This window comes from Charadrius vociferus, unplaced genomic scaffold (genome assembly GCF_000708025.1).
Source record: "Charadrius vociferus isolate BGI_N301 unplaced genomic scaffold, ASM70802v2 scaffold139, whole genome shotgun sequence".
Lineage (NCBI taxonomy): Eukaryota > Metazoa > Chordata > Aves > Charadriiformes > Charadriidae > Charadrius > Charadrius vociferus.
This window is the reverse complement of record NW_009650169.1, coordinates 863,918-886,819: the sequence shown is the minus strand read 5'-3', so window position 1 is coordinate 886,819 and position 22,902 is coordinate 863,918. Positions and strand designations below refer to the sequence as shown.

The 22,902-nt window shown below is 49.0% G+C and overlaps 1 protein-coding gene across 1 annotated transcript in view; it reads left to right on the top strand.

Annotated features, from left to right (window-relative positions):
- ARHGEF33 (Rho guanine nucleotide exchange factor (GEF) 33) overlaps positions 1-13,404 on the top strand; it is an 18,308-nt gene extending 4,904 nt beyond the window's left edge. The window contains exons 5-14 of the mRNA XM_009892478.1: positions 951-1,010; positions 2,222-2,437; positions 3,174-3,303; positions 4,622-4,754; positions 5,580-5,663; positions 6,564-6,647; positions 7,667-7,815; positions 8,717-8,875; positions 10,579-11,332; positions 13,259-13,404. Coding sequence (XP_009890780.1) covers positions 951-1,010; positions 2,222-2,437; positions 3,174-3,303; positions 4,622-4,754; positions 5,580-5,663; positions 6,564-6,647; positions 7,667-7,815; positions 8,717-8,875; positions 10,579-11,332; positions 13,259-13,396 — 1,907 coding nt within the window. The 3' untranslated portion in view covers positions 13,397-13,404. The remainder of the gene's footprint in view (positions 1-950; positions 1,011-2,221; positions 2,438-3,173; positions 3,304-4,621; positions 4,755-5,579; positions 5,664-6,563; positions 6,648-7,666; positions 7,816-8,716; positions 8,876-10,578; positions 11,333-13,258) is intronic.
- The last annotated feature ends 9,498 nt before the right edge of the window (positions 13,405-22,902 follow it).

Below are 22,902 nucleotides of genomic sequence, written 5' to 3'. Positions count from 1 at the left end.
GGAAGACACTAAAAACATACATTTAAAATGTCAACAAGAGCAGAGATTGGATGAAAGCCAGGCGCTGTTTTCTACTCTGTTCTGCTCAGAATCCGGTCAGTCATGGCCCCCCTCTGCCCTACTCTGAGGTGGTATGTTAGCCCTCTCCCTGATACCCCTCTTGCACAGCCATCTCTCTCACCCACTTCTCCCAGTGCCCCTTTCTTTCCAGTCATCTCACCCCTCCGCTCTACAATAAGCTGCTTTCCACCCGAAATGGCAGCCGTGTCTCTGTGTCAGGCTTCCGTCCTCTCGTTCTGCCTGCTTGGGTGCCTTCTACCCAATGTGCATCTACAGCGCAAAGACAAGCCAAGCCTTCCTCTGCAGTCATACAGCACCAAGCACAACAGGGACCCTCGTGTTACCCTGCCTGCAGGTGCTACTGAAACAAAGACCACAAGAGCCACAGCAGTAAAGATTCTCCTTACAGGGGATCTAACAGGGATGTTTCCATAGCAAAAATGTGAAAGGGGGATCTAACCATACTGATGGTTAGATCAAGAAGGCTGGGGAGGGGCTTTATACAAGGGCATGTAGTGATAGGACAGGGGGTAATGGCTTCAAACTGGAAGAGGGGAGATTTAGATTAGATATTAGGAAGAAATTTTTCACTCTGGGGGTGGTGAGGCACTGGAACAGGTTGCTCAGGGAAGTTGTGGAGGTCCCATCCCTGGAGGTGTTCAAGGCCAGAATGGATGGGGCTTTGAGCAACCTGGGCTGGTGGAAGGTCTCCCTGCCCATGGCAGGCAGGCTGGGACTGGGTGGGCTTTCAGGGTCCTTCCAACCTAAACCATTCTATGCTTCTATGATCCTCCTAACTGGAAGATCTAACCGTACTGACTGGGCTTGGCAGGAGGAAGCCTTCTCTACAACTGTCTTCTCTTGTAAAGTCTCCCATTGTTCTTCAACAGTGTCTGACACCAGGATCATGCCAATGGGAGAAGGAAGTGTGAAAGTCGTAGCAGGTCCAGGTAGGAAAATATCAAACTGTGAAAAACCACTAGGACAATGCCTCAATTAGAGGGCTTTATTGTGCTTTATTGTACTGACGAAGTGCTTTCAGGGAACACAGTTCACAGGAATGTCTTTCACTTTGCTGTGTACTTCCATTTCCATACTTGCGGTTGAGATATGAGGGCAAACCTGTGACCCTGAAATGCCAAATACCTGACGGACAATGCACAGGATTGATATTTGGCAGGGAAAGCTTTTCTGCTGCTGCTTTCACAGGTTCTAAGTGCCTTTGCAGAAAGGAAGAATTGAGGCTTACTGATAACGAATAATGAGCGTGCCATTTTGCTGCTTGGGAAGAGATGGTCTTGGCAGTGACTACGCACCAGTAGAACCAGTGAGGTGTTTGTCTGCCCACCAGTTTCCAGACACCTTGTAGACACGTCTGAATAGTAACAGAGGAGTTTTTTTCTGGCAAAAATATAAATTGTTCAGAAGTAAGACAAGGGTATAGTAAGGGGACGCTAAGGATCCTGGCCAGCAAAAGGACACATGAGAACAACCATTAGATGTTTGCGCTGTTCACCAGAAGCACTCACTGTTCTGGATGGCTCTTTTGCTTGAATCCACTTGAACAAAAGAGAGAACAAAAGCTACAGAAAATGCTTCACTGCAACCCAAATTCCAAATATTTGCATTCAAGCAATTCCAGCCCGATGGCTCTAACGCACCTGCACCCTCCCCATCTTCTCTGTGATTTAATAGCCTCAAACCTGCTGCTGCTGTATAATCACATCACACTAAAAAATTTTAAGAGCCATGACAGTTTATATCCATTGAGAATGGCATTTAAATCCAAATTATAATACTTCATCTTTCTACAATACCTGCCAGTAAAAGTCATATTACCATGTCCTGAAGTGTCCCAAAACCCAAAAGTGCAACCATACTTGGAATATGTTTTTTCTTTTCTAATGTGAGTCTAATTTAGGACCTTATGTAGCCTGAAAATAAATGCTGGAAGAGCACAAACCTTGTTCTGCCAAAGTGCTCGCCAACTGCACTTGTTTGTAAATTAACACTACAAGGCTACAGCCCTTGTGAAGCACAGAGAGTGCTTCAAACTCTCCTTCCAGTACTTCAGGTGGATGATAATGCAGGTTAGCTGCCCTACTGTAGCATAACCTGTCAACTGAGATGTCAAGATCCAGACAGCCGTTTGTCATTGCAGGAGCAACCATGGAGACAGATGACAGCCTCAAGCCTCCCTTGGCAACCGAGGGGCAGTCGAAAGCGCACCTGCCATCGACAGTGTGGAAGCAGCCCAAGGACACCAAGGACTGGGGTGATGAATACATTTCCAAAGAGCAGCCGGAGAGAGGGAAAGACATGGGCCAAAGCAGATACAGCTCAGCAGACAACATTATATGCGAACCCTCTTTGGCTGGTAAGGATATGGTTTAGTGGTGGTTTTGGCAGAGTCAGGCTGATGGTTGGACTTGATGATCTTAAAAGTCCCTTCCAACCTAAGACGATTCTGTGATTCTACGGACAGAGTGGGAAACTCTGGTTAGAGAGGCTCTAAGCTGCATTCACATCTGGTGAGAGCTGGTCGGTAATCAGTTTCTACAGAGGGAGACACACAACCCAGGTTCTCCCGCTAGGGGGGAATGTCTCAGGGCCTCAGTATCCAAAGCCTTCCGGCCTTTGCGTTTGCTGGTCTGTGCCACTGACAGAATCGCTCTGCACCCAGGACATACATTCTCCTTTCCAAGACCTCGCAGGTTCAGGGTACTGATGGGATTGTGGCAGGGTAGTTGCTTAAGCAGGTGAAAAATACTTCTCATTCTGCAGGAAACTGGATGCAAATCCCTGCTATGAGTTGTTTCACCTTTGATTGCTTGTTTTATTATTCTTAGAAAAAAATGGTATTCATAGGGGAAAACACATTTGCTTTGGAGCTTTCTTAGCGAACCATGGCTCCAGTCATGTCTGGGGTGTGCTGTAACATCAGGCTAGAATTTTATATTTTGGGGAAAGTAGACACACAAAGACAAGATATCGGTGTCACTTTTCGACAGTTTCTCTTTTCGTGATTTAATGTCAGATCACCGGTCTAACATGAGGCTGTCCTTGAGGTCAGCATTTCCTTATTTTTAAACTTAACCATTACCTTCTGGAAGCCAAAAGGCAGAACATCGCTTTGGAGCTGCTGGAGTCCGAAAGGAAATATGTCATCAACCTTTCCCTAATCCTGAAGATCAAGGCGACGTTGCAAGGGCCAGATGTGAAAAGAAGCACCAAAGAGAGAAGGTATTTCCATTTAGTGTGCTCTCTCTTTTGGGGAGTGTTCTCCAGTCAAATATTCTTTCTGCATCATTCTCTCTCCCACTTTTCTTTCATCCACACAGAGATCTTTGAACACTTGGAGCTTATTTCTAGTTGAAAACTGGGGGCACTGGAAGGTTTTAGCAGTGGTTAAAGACTTTCCTGCCTGTCCTTGCGCCTTATCCACCCCACATCCCAAACTGTTTCCCCACTACTTCACTTCAGTCTCTTCCCGAGTCCCATCAGTCTCCTATTCTTCTTTCACATGCCTCCCGCCTGGGTGGGAACAAAGCTTTGTGCATTCCCTGCCTGCTTCTCTCAGTACACAGCTCCAGCTCTAGAAGCTGCCGTGGGTATAAGCCCCTGGCTAGTGGCCGCCATCCATCAGGTATCGATATATACGGATATACACACAGATACAAAACCAGTGGGACCGACCCAGTGCAGCAGTTAAACCTGTCTCTTTGCAAAGGCCATCCCCGGGGGCAGTTTTCTTAGATCCCAGGATGGGATAGCTCCTACAGCTCTCCCCATTCACGCAGCTTTGGCCTGGGAGTTCCCAGCCTCTAAGCACCTTTGGGGAGCCCAGTCCTTGCTTGCTCTCTCTTTTTTGGATCTTTCCACCGTCCCTAGAAGTCCCACATCCACGGAGTCATTTGACAGAAGTCCAGTGTGGGACATGTGGTACATGGGTTGATGTGGACTTATTTAAGCAGTTATATGACACACAATTCAAACTGAAGCATAATGGTCCAAAGTGAGTTTTTATTTTTACTCTTTCTCCCTGGGACCTTTCCACCTGGCAAAATATTTTGGTATTTGACATCTTCACTCTGATTCTGGATGAAATCAGCGTGAAATGACAGAAAGTCAGTAGCATGTTTTGACCAGCTCTGCGTCAAAGGTTTGGCTTGTTAAAGGGCTGGACAAATGAGAGAACAGACAAAGGTGGGGAGCTGTCCTCCAAGCACTCTATGGGACGGGTCAGGACCATGGTCCTGCTTCATTAGCCACAGCAGCATTGCCTTGGGCTTTTTAGTTCTGCAAATTCTGGCCAGCTACACAATGGACTGGAGAGTCAGCCTAAGAAACCTTCAAAACACTGTTGTAATACCCTAGTGGAGAGGGTACCTGCATGGACATAGCAGCCAAAATAGGGCCTCCGGGTGCAGTCAGGACTCTGATAAAAGTAGTTAATAATGAGTGTTTAAAGCAAGCCTGTGCTGACCACCCATGCACACAGTACATGCTTAGGGCTGAGTTTCTAGCTCTCTGTAACCAGTCTGATATCATTTCCCTTCAGTTTCTTCCCCAACTCTTTGCGGTACCTGGTCCAGCAGCATGTCGATTTACTTCACGCTCTACAGGAGCGAGTCCTGAGCTGGCCACGACAAGGGATCCTGGGAGACATCTTCCTGAAATTAACAAACGATGAGGTATGTTACAGACCTCTCTGGACTCTTCTGCTATGATTCACAATGTTGCGCTGACAGCTTACAAGTGGGCTGAGATACCTTGCAGCAGCGGGGCTGTGCCGTGAAGCTGTGGCTACGGTAAGGCCTTTCAGCCAGCCTCCTTGGAGCAGAGTCCCGGTGCACGGTAACCCCTTCGTCATAGTACTTGGTTGGCCAGGAAGCCCACGTGCCAGACCCACCTGGGCGCATGCAGCCACATAGCACAGCCCTATAATAAATGCACGAGACCTAGACTTGGTGGCAGGAGCCACACATGAGCCTCGACAGCTTGGATGTCTGTATGCACAGTGAGGGTGCGAAAAGAGCGTGTTTCTTACGCTCCTCTTCCCCAATACACTTTGCTCAGAGTTACGACAAATGGGTAGGCAGGCCTCTTATCCTATATGGTTTGTAGCCCCAGGTGAAACAGCACCTCCTTCTCAGCGTGAAGGCCTGCCCAACCCTGGGTGAGCAGTGGGACCTCTCCTGGAAGGATGTGTGAAAACTCATCTGATGCTTTATAAATTTTAAAGAGTCTCAAATAAGAAAAGCCTCTTCCTCCCCAGCCTCTCTACCCCTCCCATCTGCTGTAAAACCTTATATACTGTGCTCAACAGCTGAACACATATTAAACAGTCTGTCTTGAGAAATCCCAAGCCCTGAAAGCTTCACACTGTCAGCAGCTCTGCTGCACTGATGAGCTTTCAGGAGCAACGGTGGGGAATCATCAGTTTCTCGTTCTGTTTCGCTCTATGGTCACAAATCTCTCTTAAGTGTCTTTGTTCTTTTCTTTTTCCTGTTTGTAAGAATAATTTTCTGGACTACTATGTTGCTTACCTGAGGGACCTGCCGGAATGCATCTCTCTGATTCACGTGGTGATCCTGAAGGAGGTAAACTTCCTGGCCCGCTTCACAGACGCATAGTGGCAACACGCAAGCCCGCCTCTCTTCCTGTTATGCCTGCTCATGATAGGACTTTTCTGCCAATCCACTTGTTCCATTACCAAAACACACGTTTCCCCAGACATTGCTGTGGCTGACGCGCACCTACAAAAGGCAGCGTTAACATTTTCATCACTGTGTGTAACTAAAGCTATATTTCTGCTATGACATGAAATAACGTCTCAGATCAAACCTCCCAGAAAGCTTGCCAAGGCACACGCTATCCAGACCTGTCCCAGGCAAACGGGGTTTCCTGGAAAATGGAGAACTTGTCCAAACAGGGAGACCAAGAGTGAGGCTGTAAGTGCTTTAGAGAGAAAACAGTGTCTACTGTTCAGCTTCGGGCATTTGGTCTCACACCCCTGATGTGTGGTTTAAACTAGGAAAGTTAATTATAAAGGTAGTTTTAAAGTGCAATAACTAAACCACGGTAGCTTGCTTCCAAGACATCTTAATTTAGAAGTCAATCTCATTTTGTTCAATTCATTCAGGCCTAAACTAAGAACTTCATTCTGAACAACAGCATCTACCTGGGGTTTCTGTGAAACTTAACTAGTGCAGTTTAAACATGCATCCCTACTTAATTAGGCTGTGTCCCTCCTAGATAGTCCCCAAACTACGGAATTTCATCCTCAGGACTAGTATTGCTGGTGGAAGGAGCTACAAACATCCTTTCCAGAAGGAAGATGAAGACAGGTGTACTGTCACGCACAACTGCCACTTGACTGGCGTGCTCCTGTGAACTGTTATTACTACTTACAGCATAACGACTCATTAAACCCCAGAACCATTTGGAAGCAGACATGTTTTATGGTGGGAGAGACTCTGAAGTTGCTTTCTCTATTTCAGGTAGAAGAAGAAATCAAGTCGGATCTCTACATTTTGTTCTTCCATATAGTCCAGCGAATCCCTGAATACCTTATTCATCTACAGGTAGGGCCCCAGGATGGAAAATGTCTTGTTAAACTCTTATCAAAACACGGGACTTTTAACTCAGAGCTGGTATCCAGGCCTGTACAGGGCTTCTGGCTAACCCAGTGGGCTCTCTGAAAAAACCTTTGAAAGGGAAAGCCAGCTGAGAATGGTTTAATTTTCATCATTTTTGCCCAAAGCTTGCTTTGATTGGCCAGTTCCTCCATTTGGCCTGACAGAACTAACTTTTGTCCCCTGGGAAGTCGAAAGCTCTGCTGCCTGCTGCTCTGGGAGAACAGGAGGCCAGAGATAGGGCACATAGAATGGTTTGGGTTGGAAGGGACCTTTAAGATCATCTAGTTCTAACCCTGGGCAGGGACACCTTCAACTAGAGCAGGGTGATCAAAGCCCCATCCAACCTGGCCTTGAACACTTCCAGGGATGGGGCAGCCACAGCTTCCCCGGGTGACCTGTGCCAGTGCCTCACCATCCTCATATTGAAAAATTTCTTCCTAGTATCTATTCCAAATCTAGCCTCTTTCCATCTACTGTGAGCTCTGACCTAATTCCTGGAACAGAACTGGCCTCCTTGCTGAGTGGTCCACATGCCAGTTAGCCTAGAGGCTCCTAGGGCCCAAAAACCTTTCCTACACAGAGCTTGCTGATAAAAAGAGTTCTGGTTCACAGGAGGGTTATCTGAATTGTCCTAAAAGATTTCAGAGAAGGCAAATAACACAGAAAGCAAGCCCGACAAAAACAAGAGATCGGTTTATTTATGCAATGCTAAACTCAACCAGTGCATCACCCACACATCCCGTGAATACATTTACAGTGGTTACTTGTGTATTTGCACTGGAATAGTAGGAGGTAGGCCCCGTCCAAGTAATTCAGAAACATGTGCTGCCTAGAAGAGCTCCCACCGTGCTCCCCCAGGGCAGTGCTATGGGCACTCCAGAGCACTAATCCACGGTCCAATAGCACCTTCTCCCCAGAGCGCATTAGGACACCCTCCAAACAGCCTGCTCTCCTCTGTGCCCCAGAATGTCCTGAAGTTCACGGAGCAAGAGCATCCTGACTATTACCTGCTGCTGGTGTGTGTGCAGCGCCTCCGGGTTTTCATCTCACACTATAGCCTCCTCTTCCAATGCAATGAAGACCTGCTTATACAGAAGAGGAAAAAGTTGAAGAAGTAAGCACAACATCAGCTCATTCTATCACCAGGGAAAGGGAGGTGTGGGGGAAGCCTGGAAACTGGGGGTTTAGGTCTAGGCAAGACCAACAGGCACATTGCTCTGTTGAAATAAAACAAAGCCCTTTGGCATATGAACGCTGGAGAAAGCCCACTCTTGGCATTTGTCCTCCAAACTGAGGTCAGATTTGGGGCGGGCCCTTCTGTCTAACTCTGAGAGTGAAAGGAAAATCAGTTTAATCCTTCTAAACACAGCAGCCACGTGGTTCACGGGAACATTTGCTTTCATAAGCTGATGGCAAAGTCACTCCCCAGTGGGAGAATACACAGGGACTTAGCTGTTTTGGCAGCTCAGGGCCCTGGTGAATGCCAAGTCTGTTGCCAGAAGCCCTCATAGGCCAAGACTGAGAAAGAATACTGTTATCTTATTTTACTGGGGGAGCAGGGTGGGAGAAACAAAAGCCTGCCATAACCTGTGCGAGATGAACTGTGATAGAAACAACACTGAATGTAGATTCTCAAGTTGTGGTTCAGAAGAGCTCTCTGAAATCGAGAGTTTTTACTAAAACCAAAATCTGGTTGCCTTTGCTCCTTGTGGTGATTCACTGGTGGAGCAGGACAATATCAAACTTGAAGGAAAGCTTTCAAATATGGAGAGTGGTAAAGGGCTGGAGCAGACGGCTGGGGAGGGACTGCTATCAGGAGAGGCATTAAGAACAGGACAGAAAGCAGGACGCCCTGCTGACTGGGACAGACTAGGTGGAACAGGTCCTTCCTTGGGGCGGGAAGAGCTGAATGGGAATATTAAGGTCCCTCCCAGCCCTGTTTTCTGTGATTCTACATGCTCGTGCTCATTCCCTGCCTTATTTCTTAGCACGACGATGGATTTCTCCTCCCTCAGGTCATCCCTGGTCAAGTTGTACAAAGGTCTCACCTCTCAGTGTACAAGCCAAGAGGTTTCTCCAACGCCCAGTGCGGCATCTATCCGTGACAGCGGGATCCACTCTGAAGAGACAATACAGTCATTCCCACCAGCACCTTCCTCTGGCACGACAACCCCGTAAGCCTACTGTCCTAGTAGAAGGCTTTCAAAGTAGGCTGAAAACTGTCTCCTCACCCGTGCTATGCCAGTGACACTAGGCAGTGATCACTGTCATTTCCAAGACTACTCCCTGTGTAGAGAAATGAAGGGCTGGCTCCTTCCTGCTATCCACTACCACGTGGCTTACAAGCAGGAAACATTTCGGAGCTCTACCCAGGGCTGTCAACGCTCTTGCTAGCTGTCTTAACAGTGTACCAGGGAGGACGTTCATTTGTGTAGGCCTGGCAGCGGTACGCGCAGTAACACTCCGCCTTATTCACTGTCAACATTACAAGAGCTAGGAAACACAACCAAGGTCTCAAACTAGCAAAAAAAGTACTTTTCCACACAGCACGTCATCGAGTGATGGGACTCACTATCACAAGATGCAACTACCAACAGGTACAAAAAGACACAAGACTAATGCAAGGAAGTCAGGGCTGCTGGTAGCACCCAGCAAAGTCTTTGGACGTTTCTAGCCTAATGATAGGTGCCAACTGAGATGCCGATCAGAGAAGCACGCTAGACTTGCCTTCTTTCTTATGTCAGCAATTTGTGGCTGCTGTGCTTCCTTTGACGCTAACAAGAAGAGTTTGGCTTCCTTATTCTGAGTCCCCCTCAAGTGGCAGCGTTACTAGATCAATCTCTAGCCTCCTTCTCACCAGACTGCCCAAGCCAATCTCCCTCCCTTTGTAGACGCGATGCGCCAGGCCCCCATCTTGGTAGCCTCAGCTGGCACCTCCCCAGTTTCCTCCCATTCGTCCTGAACTGAGGACCCAACACGGGTCCGGGTGGGGCCTCATCAGCACTGAATGGAACGGGGGAAAATAACTCCCCGAGCTCAGCTGGCCACGCAGCTCCTACCACGGCTCAGGTCATGGTTTGCTGTGTCTGCCACGAGAGCATGCTGTCAGCTCATCTTTACCCTGGCATTGGCTATAACCCCAAGTTCACAGCAGGGCTGCTGCTCAGCCCAGATCTCCCAGCCTGGTCTGATGCATGGGGTTACCTTGCCCCACACGCAGAGCTCTGCACATCTTCAACATCACAAGGTTTCTGTTCCCCCCACTCCATTCATTATGTCCCCAGAAGATGGCAGTGGGACTTTCCTGACTAGTGGTCGTTAAGGGTGGTGGAGCTACACACCCTGCACCTAATGCCTCATCCAATGCCATATTCTGCTGACTTGCCTGGAGCACATGGAGGGTAGGAGCCCTCTAAGTACTCCTGACACACTTCTGGGGACGGAGTCACCCTACCCAAGAGAGGAACCTTGTCTATCTGAAAACACAGTGAGGCCACAGGAAATTAAGACACAGTCCCTACACTACAGAAAGAGAAGAAAAGTAAAAATCCAGCATGCAGATGAACAGAAGGCTGGAGCAGTTGGCTTCTCATCTCAGTTTCTATTCATTTCATGGTATAGAGCACAAAAGTCAGCCAAAGCTACCAGATAAGCAGTGCTATCCCTGCAAGTTTGCTGCTGCTAACCCAGCCAGGCAACTTCAGTTAATGTCAGCTCTGTTGCTGTTCTCCAAGATATGAAAATACTTTTTGACCTTAAAAGCAAGAGAACAGGGCTGGGGGAACGAGTGGGGAGGGAGGCTTGTCTTGCTGTCTCTCGGTCAGCCTTTAGTAGTCCACTTCCTTCTGTTTTTTTTAATTTTGTTTCTTATTTTAAGGCATTTGATGCCCCAGATGAAGAAACCCCAGCCAACCGTGATGGAGAACATCCAGGCTGTAAAGCCCCCTGATTGGGAAATGGAAAGTAGAAAACATGAGAGGCCAGAGAACATCCTTGCATCCTCTCAGCTCACAGAGCAGGAACTCAAGGCTCTGACAGCCCCCTTACAATCCATCCCTGAAATGGAGTATGAAGCACCACCAGCCGACGCAGTGGGAAACCCTGAGAGAGCCATCAGGACCTCTGTGGAGCTGCTGCAGGATGCGAGGAACTTTGCGCCGAGCTATGAAGAGTTTGACTACCCTGGGGAGGTTTTCACCCTGCCAGGCCCCTACGAAGATGATGCCTTCCAAAACCTCGCTCTCTTTGAGAATTGCTCCCCGGCCTCTTCTGAATCCAGCTTAGACATTTGCTTCCTTAGGCCTGTTAACTTCACATCAGAACCAGAGAGGACTGATCATGCCTTACAGCCATTGCCTAAGAGCTGCACTCCTGTAAGCAGCAGTACTTACAAGCGTGAGATGTTCCACAGCAAAGGCAAGCAGCTGAGCAGGTCTCTGAAGGAGCTGCCAAGGAGCGCTGAGGGCGTGAGCACCAGACTCTACAGCACACGGAGCAGCAGTGGGAGCCGGCTGCAGCAGAAGCAGGAGAGGAATGTCCAGCCTCACATGATCTCAGCCTCATCTCGAAGCTCCCAAAGGAGCTACTTCCCCCCTCAGAGAGCAGCGGGTGAAAAACAGAGCTTTTTGGAAGTAAGGAGGCTTAAATAGGAAGAGAAAAAAAAAAAAAAGGCACGTGGTGGTGCAGAAGCAGCGGCAGCAGCAGGAGAAAGATATGAGATACAGTTAGGGCAGAACACACCAAAATAGCTTCCAAGTCCACACATTCAAAGTCCTCATCTGCATGTACATGCCCAAGGGAGGGACAAGACGGCTCCTGTTCACACACACATCTTTCCCAGGGGCAACCATGGAGGCCCCATCCCTGGAAGTGTTCAAGGCCAGGTTGGACGGGACTTGGAGCAACCTGGTTTAGTGGAAGGTGTCCTTGCGCATAGCAGGGGGGTTGGACCTGGATGATCTTTAAGGTCCCTTCCAACCTAAACCATTCTACAATTCTATGGGCTTGAGGCACACAGTTGGCTGAGGGACAGCTAGAACACCCTTGAGTCAAGCTTGCCTCTCACGTGTCTCTAGCTGTCACTGAGCTTCCCCCCCAAATAAATGTTGTATTTGATCAGGGTCGCTAAGTATGCGCAAAGCTGTTCAAAATTAGTGGCACCCAGTTAAAAAGGGGCCTTTCCGCCTGCCGAGGAGTGCTGGGTTACGAAACCAAGGGATTTAGCGTCAGATCCTCAGCCAGTGTAAACCAGCAATGACTTGGCTGAACTCAGCCCGTTTACAGCAGCAGGGATCAACCCCAGATGGTTGATGGGTTTTGTGTTACCTGCGTTTGTTGCACGGATCGTAGAGCCATGCGAAAGTCAGTGTGACAAAAAAAACCCCAAACCAAACACGCCAGAGCCCAGCAACCGTGTCCCTCAGACAACCGCTGTCATGGCAGGCAGCACTCTAGCCCTGCAGGGACACCAGGTCTGGCAGGAACAACATTTCTGTAGGCTGCAGTGCCTGTTCAGAGTCATCTTTGAGCTGTCACAGTCCGGGGGGGGAAGATGCTCTTCACACTTCCTGGGGATGAGGTCGAGGGTGCTGCGAGGTGCTTCGCTAGTTCGCTCAGTGCTGCCTGGAGAAACACCCTCCTCTTAAAATGAGGCAAGATGCAGATGAGGCTGTAGATGCAGATGACGACGGGAGGAAGGTTCCGATAGCCTGACTGAAAAGGCAGCAAGGAAACCTTGAAAGAAAAGAGAAAAAAGCTGAGTGAGTGAAGGAGGTGGTGGACGGCTGAGCAGGGGAGATGAGGCAGAGGGAGAAGAGCCATGGGGACACAGCCGCCCCTGGAACAGGAGCCTGTGAGCTCTTTGGCACTCGCCTGCACAGAGCTATGGCCCACAGCAGGGGTGCAGATGTGGAGCTAGTCCAGAACCGCAGGACACCTTCACCCCACAGAGCAAAGGAGACCACCGTGGCAGCGGTGGGCAGAACTGGAGAAAAGGGCCTTGTCCAGAGCCTCACTGAGAGGCACTCAGCGCTCTCCTGAAAGGGGGAGAGATCTTTTAGTGGCACATTTACCACAAGGGGTGTGCGTGCTAACGAAGCCTTCTGCCCCACAGATAATAAAACCAGGCAGCAGCAGAGCCAACAGAAGAGTCTTTCACACCGTATCAGCTCAAGAAGCCCGAAGCCTCCCTGCCCTGCTGTAGGGTAAACAGAGCTCACGAGCAAGGAGAGGGTGGGAAGTTCCTTCAACTCCCCATGCTGGCTTGCTCCCTCGTTGGCAAAAGGGGCTAGTAAGCTCCCCCTAAACAAAAAGCTTAGCAAGGAAAGCTCCAGTTCCCTCTAACAACGCTTATCCCTCCACTCCTCTGCCACTGCCTCAGAGCTATCAACAAGCTCTCTGCAGAGGTACCGGTGCTGCCGAGTCCTGGGTGACCTGTCATCTCCCAGCCTTGCCAGCACCTCCTCAGCCACCAGGTCCTTCCTAGCACAGAGAGAGAGAGAGAAGGGGACAAGGATGTGAGGTTGCAAATGCTGGTTAAATTGTCTTTTCCCTTTTAGGAGCTCCATGCAGAAGACAACACCAGGTTCTGCCAGAAGGATGACAATGAGCAAACATCCTTCAGCGACCACAACCCACGGCACGAGCCCAAGGGGGGTTTCCGGAGCTCCTTCCGCAAGCTCTTCAAAAAGAAATAAGCAGCCCCAAGAAAGGCAGGCCACAGCCTAAGCGCGACAGTGCTTCCCCAGGTCCCTGAGGGTGGAGACAGACAGCGGGGCCCCAAGATCCCCCCTGACTAACACAGTAGGTGGAGGGGTGGGGGAGAGGAGACTGTCACAACTGCCTTACAAATGCATCCTGCTCTTCCTAGCACAGGGCAGGGCCAGGCTATGGGTTGAGGTGGAGCTCAGCCAGGTCCAAATAAGCACAGGAACTTGCTAGCTTTCACACCCCTGCCTGACTTTAACTTTTCTCAGAGTTTCGGAAAGCTTTGGCCGAACCCCACTATCTTCTCCTCCCCCTCATCCCCCAACGCTGTTTGATTTGCCATACATCTTTGCTCTTCCAAATTCAAGCCAGGTCTAATTTGGGCTCACCCACAACAGAAGGGTTACCTTTGCAGACTCGGCATCCTGGTCTGAAGTTCCCCTCTTTCCTGCACTTTCCAAAGAAAAATCACCATCAAAGATGTCTTCCAGGAGGCCAGCTCGCATTACCCTGCTGGTTTTGCTGAAGCACCTGGGCTTTGTACTGCTTCATCAGCAGCATCCTTTCTTTTGGACTTCCATCACTCCCCAAAATTCTCCTTCACCTTTTACGTGGCGCGCCGCCTCTTGAATTGCCTCCTGCTGCGCGAATCTCTTTTCCTGCTGTCGGGATTGCCTGTGTCTCCAGGCAGGTGGTGCAGGCTTAGCCCAGGGCCTGCCACAAGAGACAGAGACCCTTCTCCACCCTATCCCCGCTGTGGATTGATGCAGACACTGACACAGTCAACTAGTCAGCCAGCTCCTGGTCTGTAATACACCCGAAATACTCTTTGCTAACTCTCTTCAGCCTGACACCGCCTTACGAGCCTCATCATGTGCAGCACCCTGCTTTGGAGCAGTTCTTCCACCTAAAATTGAGGCACTAGGGCAGGAAAGTTGACAGTGCCCCATGTTCAAAGTCACAAGCCCACCTTCTTGTGCAAGGATAGTCCTCCTCCCACAACAAGGCTGCACGCCGTCGTCCTCACATCTTGACATGAGAAACCTTCAGTAACGCTGTTCTCTGCAGAAGGCTATAGCTTTTGTTAAAAAGAAAGTGTGGAGAGAAACACAGTGCTCTGGTGTGATAACCACATCAAACCCCAGCAACAGGAACACCACTGGCATGGGGCTGTGGTGCTGGCTGAAACTGGGACATGCTGAGGGCAGTTTCAAGAGGAAATGTGGTCTTATCACCTGTTTTAGCAGGGTTGGGACACTGGTCTCTCATAAAGGAACAGCTTCACCTGAACAGGTTGTGAACTGCCCCCGGGGGGACCAACAGCAATGTCTTGGGTGAAATAACGCAAGGCTGTGAGGTGAGGGGCTTGGGGTTCCACCACCATTGCAAGGGTGGCTGAATCTGGTGCCAAGAGAAGAGCGCCCATGGTGCTGCATGGCTCTCCCAGCAGCGGCAACGGCACAGGACAGGCCTAGAGCAGGCGTCCTTGGCTGTGGTGGCTAACACCCTCTGCTGAGGCAGGGCCTACAGCTCTCCCATCACGTTGACCAACCCTCATATACCATCTGCTTTTCCTCCTCTGGTGGAGGCGAAGGGGTGTGTGTGAAAAGGGTTATCCACCCACCTAAGACAGACAAAATCCATCCTTTATCTCAAAGTTTGCCCAACATTTCAAGAAAGTGACTGAGCAAAATGCCAGAGATTAAAATGTTTCAGCCGATGCCTGCCCCATAGATTTCACTGGACCCAAAAATCCACTACTGCTCCTTACAATGAGGGAAAAATATCATCCACCCCCTCGCCCCCCCCCCCTTTTGGAAACTATTCTGGGAAGATTCTTTTTAATCTAAGGTTTTTAATGACAAAAAAACCCTTCTGTCTCTTTCCTCTCCCTCACACCCTCATTAAATTACAAATTCCCTGGCCCTTCCCAGTCAGGGCTGCTCCACGCTGACCAGCCACTGCATCACAAAGACACTTCACAAGACTTCACAGACAGTGCAGAGCCAGGATGGAGATCCGTATGAAGAGCCAGACACTTGGAACTGAAGCATCTGCAAAGCCTGTTTGTTCTGCAAAGGAATCGGCCATAGACCGACCTATTTGTTTGTCCACGGAACCAGAGTTATATCAATATGGACAAGTTTCCGCTGTAATGCACCGATGCTGTCAAGGGCTCTGATGCTGGTGTCTTTGGTCTCATATAACATGACACTTCTGTCCTTCATAGAACAAACTCGCTCCTCACACCTGCCAGGCAGATGCCAGGACAGAAACAGGACGAGGGGGAAAACCAACCTGCCAACATCTGCTGGGTAAGGAAACCTTTCCAGGGTGGCAAACGCTCGCTTGTAAAATGCACATGGATTTTAGCTTCTGTTTTAGTGATTTAAGGCATGGTCAGAACTGATGGTTATTTCTTTCTGATCCTGTATGAGTTCTTACTTTCAGGCCTATGCTTATCATTTGAGATGTCCTTGTACCTGCTCAGAATCGGCAGATGTAAATAAAAAGAATGAATGATGCTCAGCACCATACAGAAACACACAAACTCTTGCAGGATCTGATCCAATTTCACTTTTAGTGTACATGTGTGCTCCGCATTATTTTTCTTTCTGTGCCAAATAAACGTTGCTTTTAAATAACACTGTTGTCTCCTTCGACTGAATCAGCCGTAAGGGTGCATCCATTAAAAGCAGAAACACGTTTCTCAGGTCCGTTTCTGAGGCAGCACTACCAACAAAACCCTGTTCCCCTGCACACACAGGCAGGTGAGAAGACTGCTTCCACACACCTGGTTCCGAGACTCTTCCTCAGCACTCCATGACTCACTCTCGAGGCTTCTGGTCAAGATCCTGGTGTTGGTGCAGCTCACTGTGACATTTCTTCAGCTCCTTCCTCCATCCCCTTTACTCCTGCTGCTGCTTCTGTTGCAGACACATGAGCTTTCACAAAAAAACCCCCAACCGATGAGCCTCCCCCACTGACACACACACCACTGGAATTTCAACTATCCAGCTCTGTAAGATATCTTAATATCTTCCTGTATATCACAAACATCTGTCTCATACCAATTTTTTGAAAAAATGTAATTCCAGTTCTATCAACACCATCTTACCTTTGTGACATTCTCAGCAGGTCCAAAACAAGGACATCACAAACAGGGACAACTCAGCCTGTGGTGCTCACACCTCCCCATGCCACGCAGCACCGGCAAGCCTGTGCCGCGTTCCTCCTGCTGCTCTGTAGCTCCCTGCGGCATTGTGTCACTTGAGGACAGTGGTCTTGGAGATTATTCCAGCAGAGTTTTGAATCAACAGCCCAAACGGAGTTTTACTCCTGTGCAAATCTACTGGGGTGTTTCCTCCTCAAATCCCTTTCAATCATAAGGATGCAGAAGATGCCCAGCAGCTAGCTGCTGGGGCACTGCCAGCACCCAAGACGGCCCTGGACAGGACACGCTCTCATCGTGGCTGGGACTCTTCTACATCACCTCTCCACAGCTACGCTCCCTGCTCAAGTCAGCCACCTTAGACCCTCCTCTGATTACGGGTAACTTTCACTTTCAGTGCTGGTCAAACATACCCTCTCACCACTCCATTCCTCTAAGCCAGCATAACGGAGACTACTGCAGGGTTTCTATAACTTAAGCGCTTTCTCCTACTTTTTTTTTCCCCAGAATTGCAGTGCATCCCGGCTTCCTCTACATGTTCTTGGAGTATTTCACCTCAGTACAAGTCATGTACATGTACAAGTACAAATATTCCTCAGTAAGGGTAAAATCCCTGTCCTGCTTTGAGTGACACAGGACTAATTTCTCTTTCAGTAATTTTACTTTTCACAGAATCTCCTATGTTGGAAAAGACCTGTAAGATCATCCAGTCCAATCATTGACCTAACACTGACAAGCCCACCACTACACCATGTCCCTGAGTGCTGTATCTACACAACCCTTAAATCCCTCCAGGGATGGGGACTCCACCACTGCCCTGGGTAACGCCTGCCAATGCCTGATGACCCTCTCGGTAAAGAAAATCTTCCTAATATCCACTCTAAACTTCCCTTGGTGCAACTTGAAGCCATTTCCTCTTGTTCTATCACCTGTTACTCGACAGCACAGGTTGACTCCCACCTCTCTGCAACCTCCTTTCAGGTAGTTGGGGAGAGCGAGAAGGTCTCCCCTCAGCCTCCTCTTCTCCAGGCTGAACACCCCCAGTTCCCTCAGCCGCTCCTCACCAGACTTGTTCTCCAGACCCCTCACCAGCTCCATTGCCCTTCTCTGGACACGCTCCAGTGCCTCAATGTCCTTCTTGTCGTGAGGGGCCCAAAACTGAACACAGCACTTGAGGTGGGGCCTCACCAGTGCCGAGTACAGGGGTAAAATCACCTCCCTGGTCCTGCTGGCCACACTATTCCTGATACAGGCCAGGGTGCCGTTGGCCTTCTTGGCCACCTGGGCACACTGCTGGCTTATGTTCAGCCGGCTATCAGTCAACACCCCCAGGTCCCTCTCTGCTGAGCAGCTTTCCAGCCACTCCTCCCCAAGCCTGTAGCCTTGGCAGGGGTCGTTGTGGCCAAAGTGTAAGACCCAGCATGTGGCCTTAGTGAAACTCCCACAGTTTGCCGTGGCCCATTGATCTCCTCTGTCTAAATCCCTCTGCAGAGCCATCCTACCCTCAAGCAGATCAACACTCCCACCCAGCTTGGTGTCCTCTGCAAACTGACTGAGGTACAGTGATGGCTACTGTATCACAGTTTTCCTGGTGCATCATGGCTTCTCGCTCCTCCTGTTTGTTGCCCACGCTACATGCATCAGCGTAGATGCACTTCACTTGGGCTAACGTGCCCAACGCTTCTTTGTGGGTGGAAGCCCTTGTTCCTACCTGACTGCTCTCAAGTTTTTCCATGGCTTCTAACCCATCAATAACCCTTCCGTCTTGAGCGCCCTGTGTATCTCCAGCCCCTACCTCCACTGAAACAGAATAACGAGGGTCCTCGCTAGCTCGCCATCCTACAAACCCTGGCATGCTCCTCCTGGGCTTATTTCTAGCAGGCCCTTCTAAACTAGTTCAAAGCTCTTTCAGTGAGCCCTGCTAATTCTTGCCCCAGCATCCTTTTCCCCTTCTGAGACTGGTGTACCCCATCTGATGCCAGTAGGCCCAGTGCCATATAGACGTCCCCACGATCAAAAAAACCCCAAAACTCCACCGATGGCACCAGCCTCTGATCCACGTGTTAATCAGTTCTATTCTCCTGTTCCTTTCCCTCCCTACCCCTGAAAGGACTGAGGAAAAAACTACCTGTGCACCAGAACCTTCAACCAGTCATCCCAGTGCCCTGAAGTCCTTTTTAATTGCCTTTAGTTTTCTGTCCACAACCTCATCACTTCCAAGTTGCATAGCAGCAGTGGGTAATCATCAGCGCACTGTACCACACCAGGGAGTTTCCTGGTGATGTCCCCGACACGGGCCCCAGGGGGGCAGCAGATCTCCCCGTGGGATGGATCTGGTCGGCATATGGGGCCCTCTGTTCCCCTTAGAAGGGAATCACCCGCACTCACCCTCCTTTTCTTTTTAACAGTAGAAGTCCTAAGGCACGGGGCTGGCTGGCTCGCCCTCGGAAACCCCCTGGATGGGCCTTCCTCTATGTCCTCCTTCTCCTGCCCCTCAAGTTCTAGAGCCTTGTACCTGGTGCGTATGGGCAACTGGGAAGCTGAGGGAGGCTGGGGAGGGTTTCGCCTGCCTCCCCCAGCAGGGACCTGTTCCCATTGCTCCCCATCTCTTAGGTCCCCTCCTCCTGCCTGATGGCAAGAGCGGAGGGGATCCTCTGCTGCTTGTGGAGCCTCGGTCTGCTCCCTCAGACTCAGGCTCCACCAATCTCCCTCTCTCTCACACTCCCTGATACCCCTTAATCTTTCCACCTCCTCTTTCAGTTCTGCCACCAGGGATGGACTCAGGCACTCCCTGCAGCCAGAGACCTGCACGGCTGCAGGTTTGTGTGGGAGCTGCCTTTGAGTCGCAACATTCCTTCTAGCAACAGCTTTTGGCCAAGTGGTAACCATGGTTGTATCCTCTTCTGGGAGGGCAATGACTACCTCCAGCCCAGACTAGCCTCTCCTCCCAGCTTCGAGAAACTTCGAAAAGCCCCAAAAAGCTCCTTTGTCGGCCCTTGCCACCGCGACTCCCTTCCTCAGTGCGGACTCACCTGCACGGGAGCTGGTCCCCGTGGTGAGTGACCTTTTCAGTAAGGTTTCTTCTAATGCTAGGGGAAAACACACTTTATAAGACGCTGGTGTCTGAATTTGTGAAAATACTTAGTTGATAGCCAGTTGTGGTATTTGGATTTAAGGTCTCAGTGGTTTTGAGTTAGCCAGGTGCAGGGGTGAGGAGGAGCGGGACCCGGGCACTCAACCCAAGGTGCCAACAGGATTATTTCATACCATCAACGTCACATTCACTATAAATTAGAAAGTTCGCTGGGGATTTTTCTCTCTTCTATGATGACAGCAATCCTGAGAACTCCTTGCCCCGGTGCCGGAGCCCTGAGCCCCTCCCTTCCTCCTGAAGCCGCAGCACTCGCAGTGTCCCATATCTGCTGTCCCCGCAAGGATTGCACAGCTTCTACGGATAGAATTGGCTGAGTGTAAGTCGTGTGTACTTTATATTGGTATTGGGATCAATACTGGTTCTTCAGTGTTATTAATGTTAATTATCTAGTCTTAGTCTATTAAATCTGTTTATATTTCAAGCCCTGGGTTTCCATGTTTTTCCCCAATTCCCTTTTCCAGGGGGGGAGGGGGTCATCGAGTGATTGTCTAACGACGACAAATTGTTGTGGGTTCTTCTAACCATAACAACCACTGCAAGAGGCTCCACGGAATCCAGTTGCTTTGTCCAAACTCTACACCAAGTTGTGTGGGCCCCTTGCTCATGCCCGAACAGGAGAGGAGCTGGGGCATGCGTAGTACTCTCTTTGGCCACTGTTGGGTTATTTGATGGAGGAGATTACTGCGAATATTAAGTTTCTACTTGCGAGTGGTTTTCATTTATTCACTCCGTTCTTTGGAAGCAGATGTTTTGCCTATTGCCAGATACAAGATATTAAACATAAAGTCCCTTTATTTACTGTGATCTGATTCAACAAGGAGATGAGACATCGGCCTTACCTAAAAAATTGCCTACCTAAAATTTGCCTTAAAAATTGCCTTACCTAAAAATTGCCTACCTAAAAAATTCATACAGAAAAATTAAAGAGATGGTATTTACCCTTAGCCTGCAGTTCCTTTGACGCAGTAAGTTGTAATACCTACAATGAATAATCCCATGGCAGAGAACAACCCAAGAGACGCTATTTGATGTCCCCTACCATACATACATCTTGCTTACTTGTCTTCCACTCCATATGGTTCCCCTGCTCGCAAGCAACGGTGTCTTTTAGTATTTTACCGCCCTGAGCAACCTGCTGTAGGTGCCCCTGCTCTGGCAGGGGGGTTGGACTAGATGATCTCCAGAGGTCCCTTCCAACCCTGACCATTCTGTGATTCTGTGAGCAACACCTACACCTGTAGCAGACTCCCGATTGTCCTCAATGCAAAGCACACGGTGTTTCAGCTTAAGGAAGCCAGGCTCAGACAAGGACTTTCGGTGTATCTTACATATTCAGAAGTCTACACTTCTGGGATACGTAAGGCGCTTTTTTTTTATTATTATTATTTTTAGAACATACCTTGCAATGCCAGAAGATAACAGCCACTATTAAATTTGCACTTAAACGCACTCTGAACACCACTGCAGCCGCAGCGTACAAACGGCACCTACAGACAGTTACAGCTGAAGTCTACCCCTTCTCTTTCTCTGGTTTTTCTTTTTACAACTGGACTGACACAGCTTTTAACATCGACTCATTTTGGCAAGTAACCGTGCCATCAAACAAAGGCAAATGTACGCACATACCGCAACAAACTTACCGCAACCTAAAACGTCGTCTTTTCACAAACAAAAAAAGGCTCATTCCAAAGGAGATTTGAACAAGTCTGTCCAAAGCAATTCCAGCAACATGCGCCCCTGATCATATACATTCCTCTACCCTTCTTTTTAATGTTCTTTGATAAAAGGCACGTTTGGCAGCTACTAAAATTGTCATGCATCTGGCATATGTTTTCTTATTTTATTTTATTTTTTCCCTTTCAATTTTTCAGCTACCCGGTACAGGACTTCACATTTGCTGGCTAGAAAGTTAAAAAAAAAAAAAAAAAAAGGGACTTACTCTCTGTTTGCCTTATAATGCTGCAGCAGTTGGGTACTTAACGCACTATTTTCCACTGAAGGCAAAAGGGAAATTTGCTCACAGTTGACAGAAAAATGCACTTAAGGTTTTATTTTTCTTTTTTAATGGAAAATAAGGTGTGGCATTTACAAAGTAAGTTAAAATCGCTTTTGTTTTTATGACTATATAGGGCCACAGGTTTCTCTCCTTAATGAATAAGAGCCAAAAAGGCTTCAGCCCATGCATCACCTAGGTTTTGAAATGACAATTCAACAACTAAAAAAGGGTATTTTGAGGTATGTGTGGGGGGACAACCCATAAGAATCTGCAAACTTTTTCATATCATCTTAAACCAGTCTTTCTGAACAAGTCTCTCCTTGCCGGCTGGAAGAAGGCAGCCAGGGAGAAAGTCAAGGAGGGACTTTTACATACTGCAGATAATTGCGCTGCTCACAGCAGCAAAGCATTAAGAAACATTTTGTTTAACTTTCATATATTTTGTGAGACAAACATTCATGAAGGAGGGATCTTTCTGGCGGAGCTTAGGTTTCCGCAATGCTAGAAACACCAGGAGTAGAGGCGGCCCCTAAAACACCGGGCTAGATTGAGACAACAGCCACAAAGAAGGGACTGAGGCTTATTATTATAACGCACTGCCTGCTGCGACGCAAATTTGTTCCGGCACCTCTTCAGGCTGAAAAGAAACTTCCTTGTACGGAACACAATAAAACCTTCTCCCTGAAGCACAATAATCTACTGCCTTCCGACAGCGGTACCTCCAGTGAAATCACCAAGCTTGAATGAGACCCAGTTCAGCAGAAAGTCTAATTTAAGATACACGCAGAAGTAAAATAATCAAACATTCCACGATGCCAATCTAAACCTCGAAGGGTCTAAATCCATCGCATTAGCATAAACATCCTCTTACCGAGACAGCCCTCTCCCTCCCTGGTTTAAGAGAGGGGCATATTAGAGAAACAGGTTAGCCCACGCTGGAGATGACTTCTTGAGGATGGAGCACTCAAACGCTTCCATGGTACTGACCCTGAAGCAGCACAATGTTCTCCATTAGACAGTTACAGAAAAACTTTGCCTGGGCTCCTGAATGTCATGAGAAGAGCATGTACCCGCTGGCCTCCTCTGGCCCCGCTCCAACAGCTCCGTCTCCTTCTGCTGGTGGGACCCCCCGAGCTGGAGGCAGCACTGCAGGGGGGTCTCCCCAGAGCAGAGC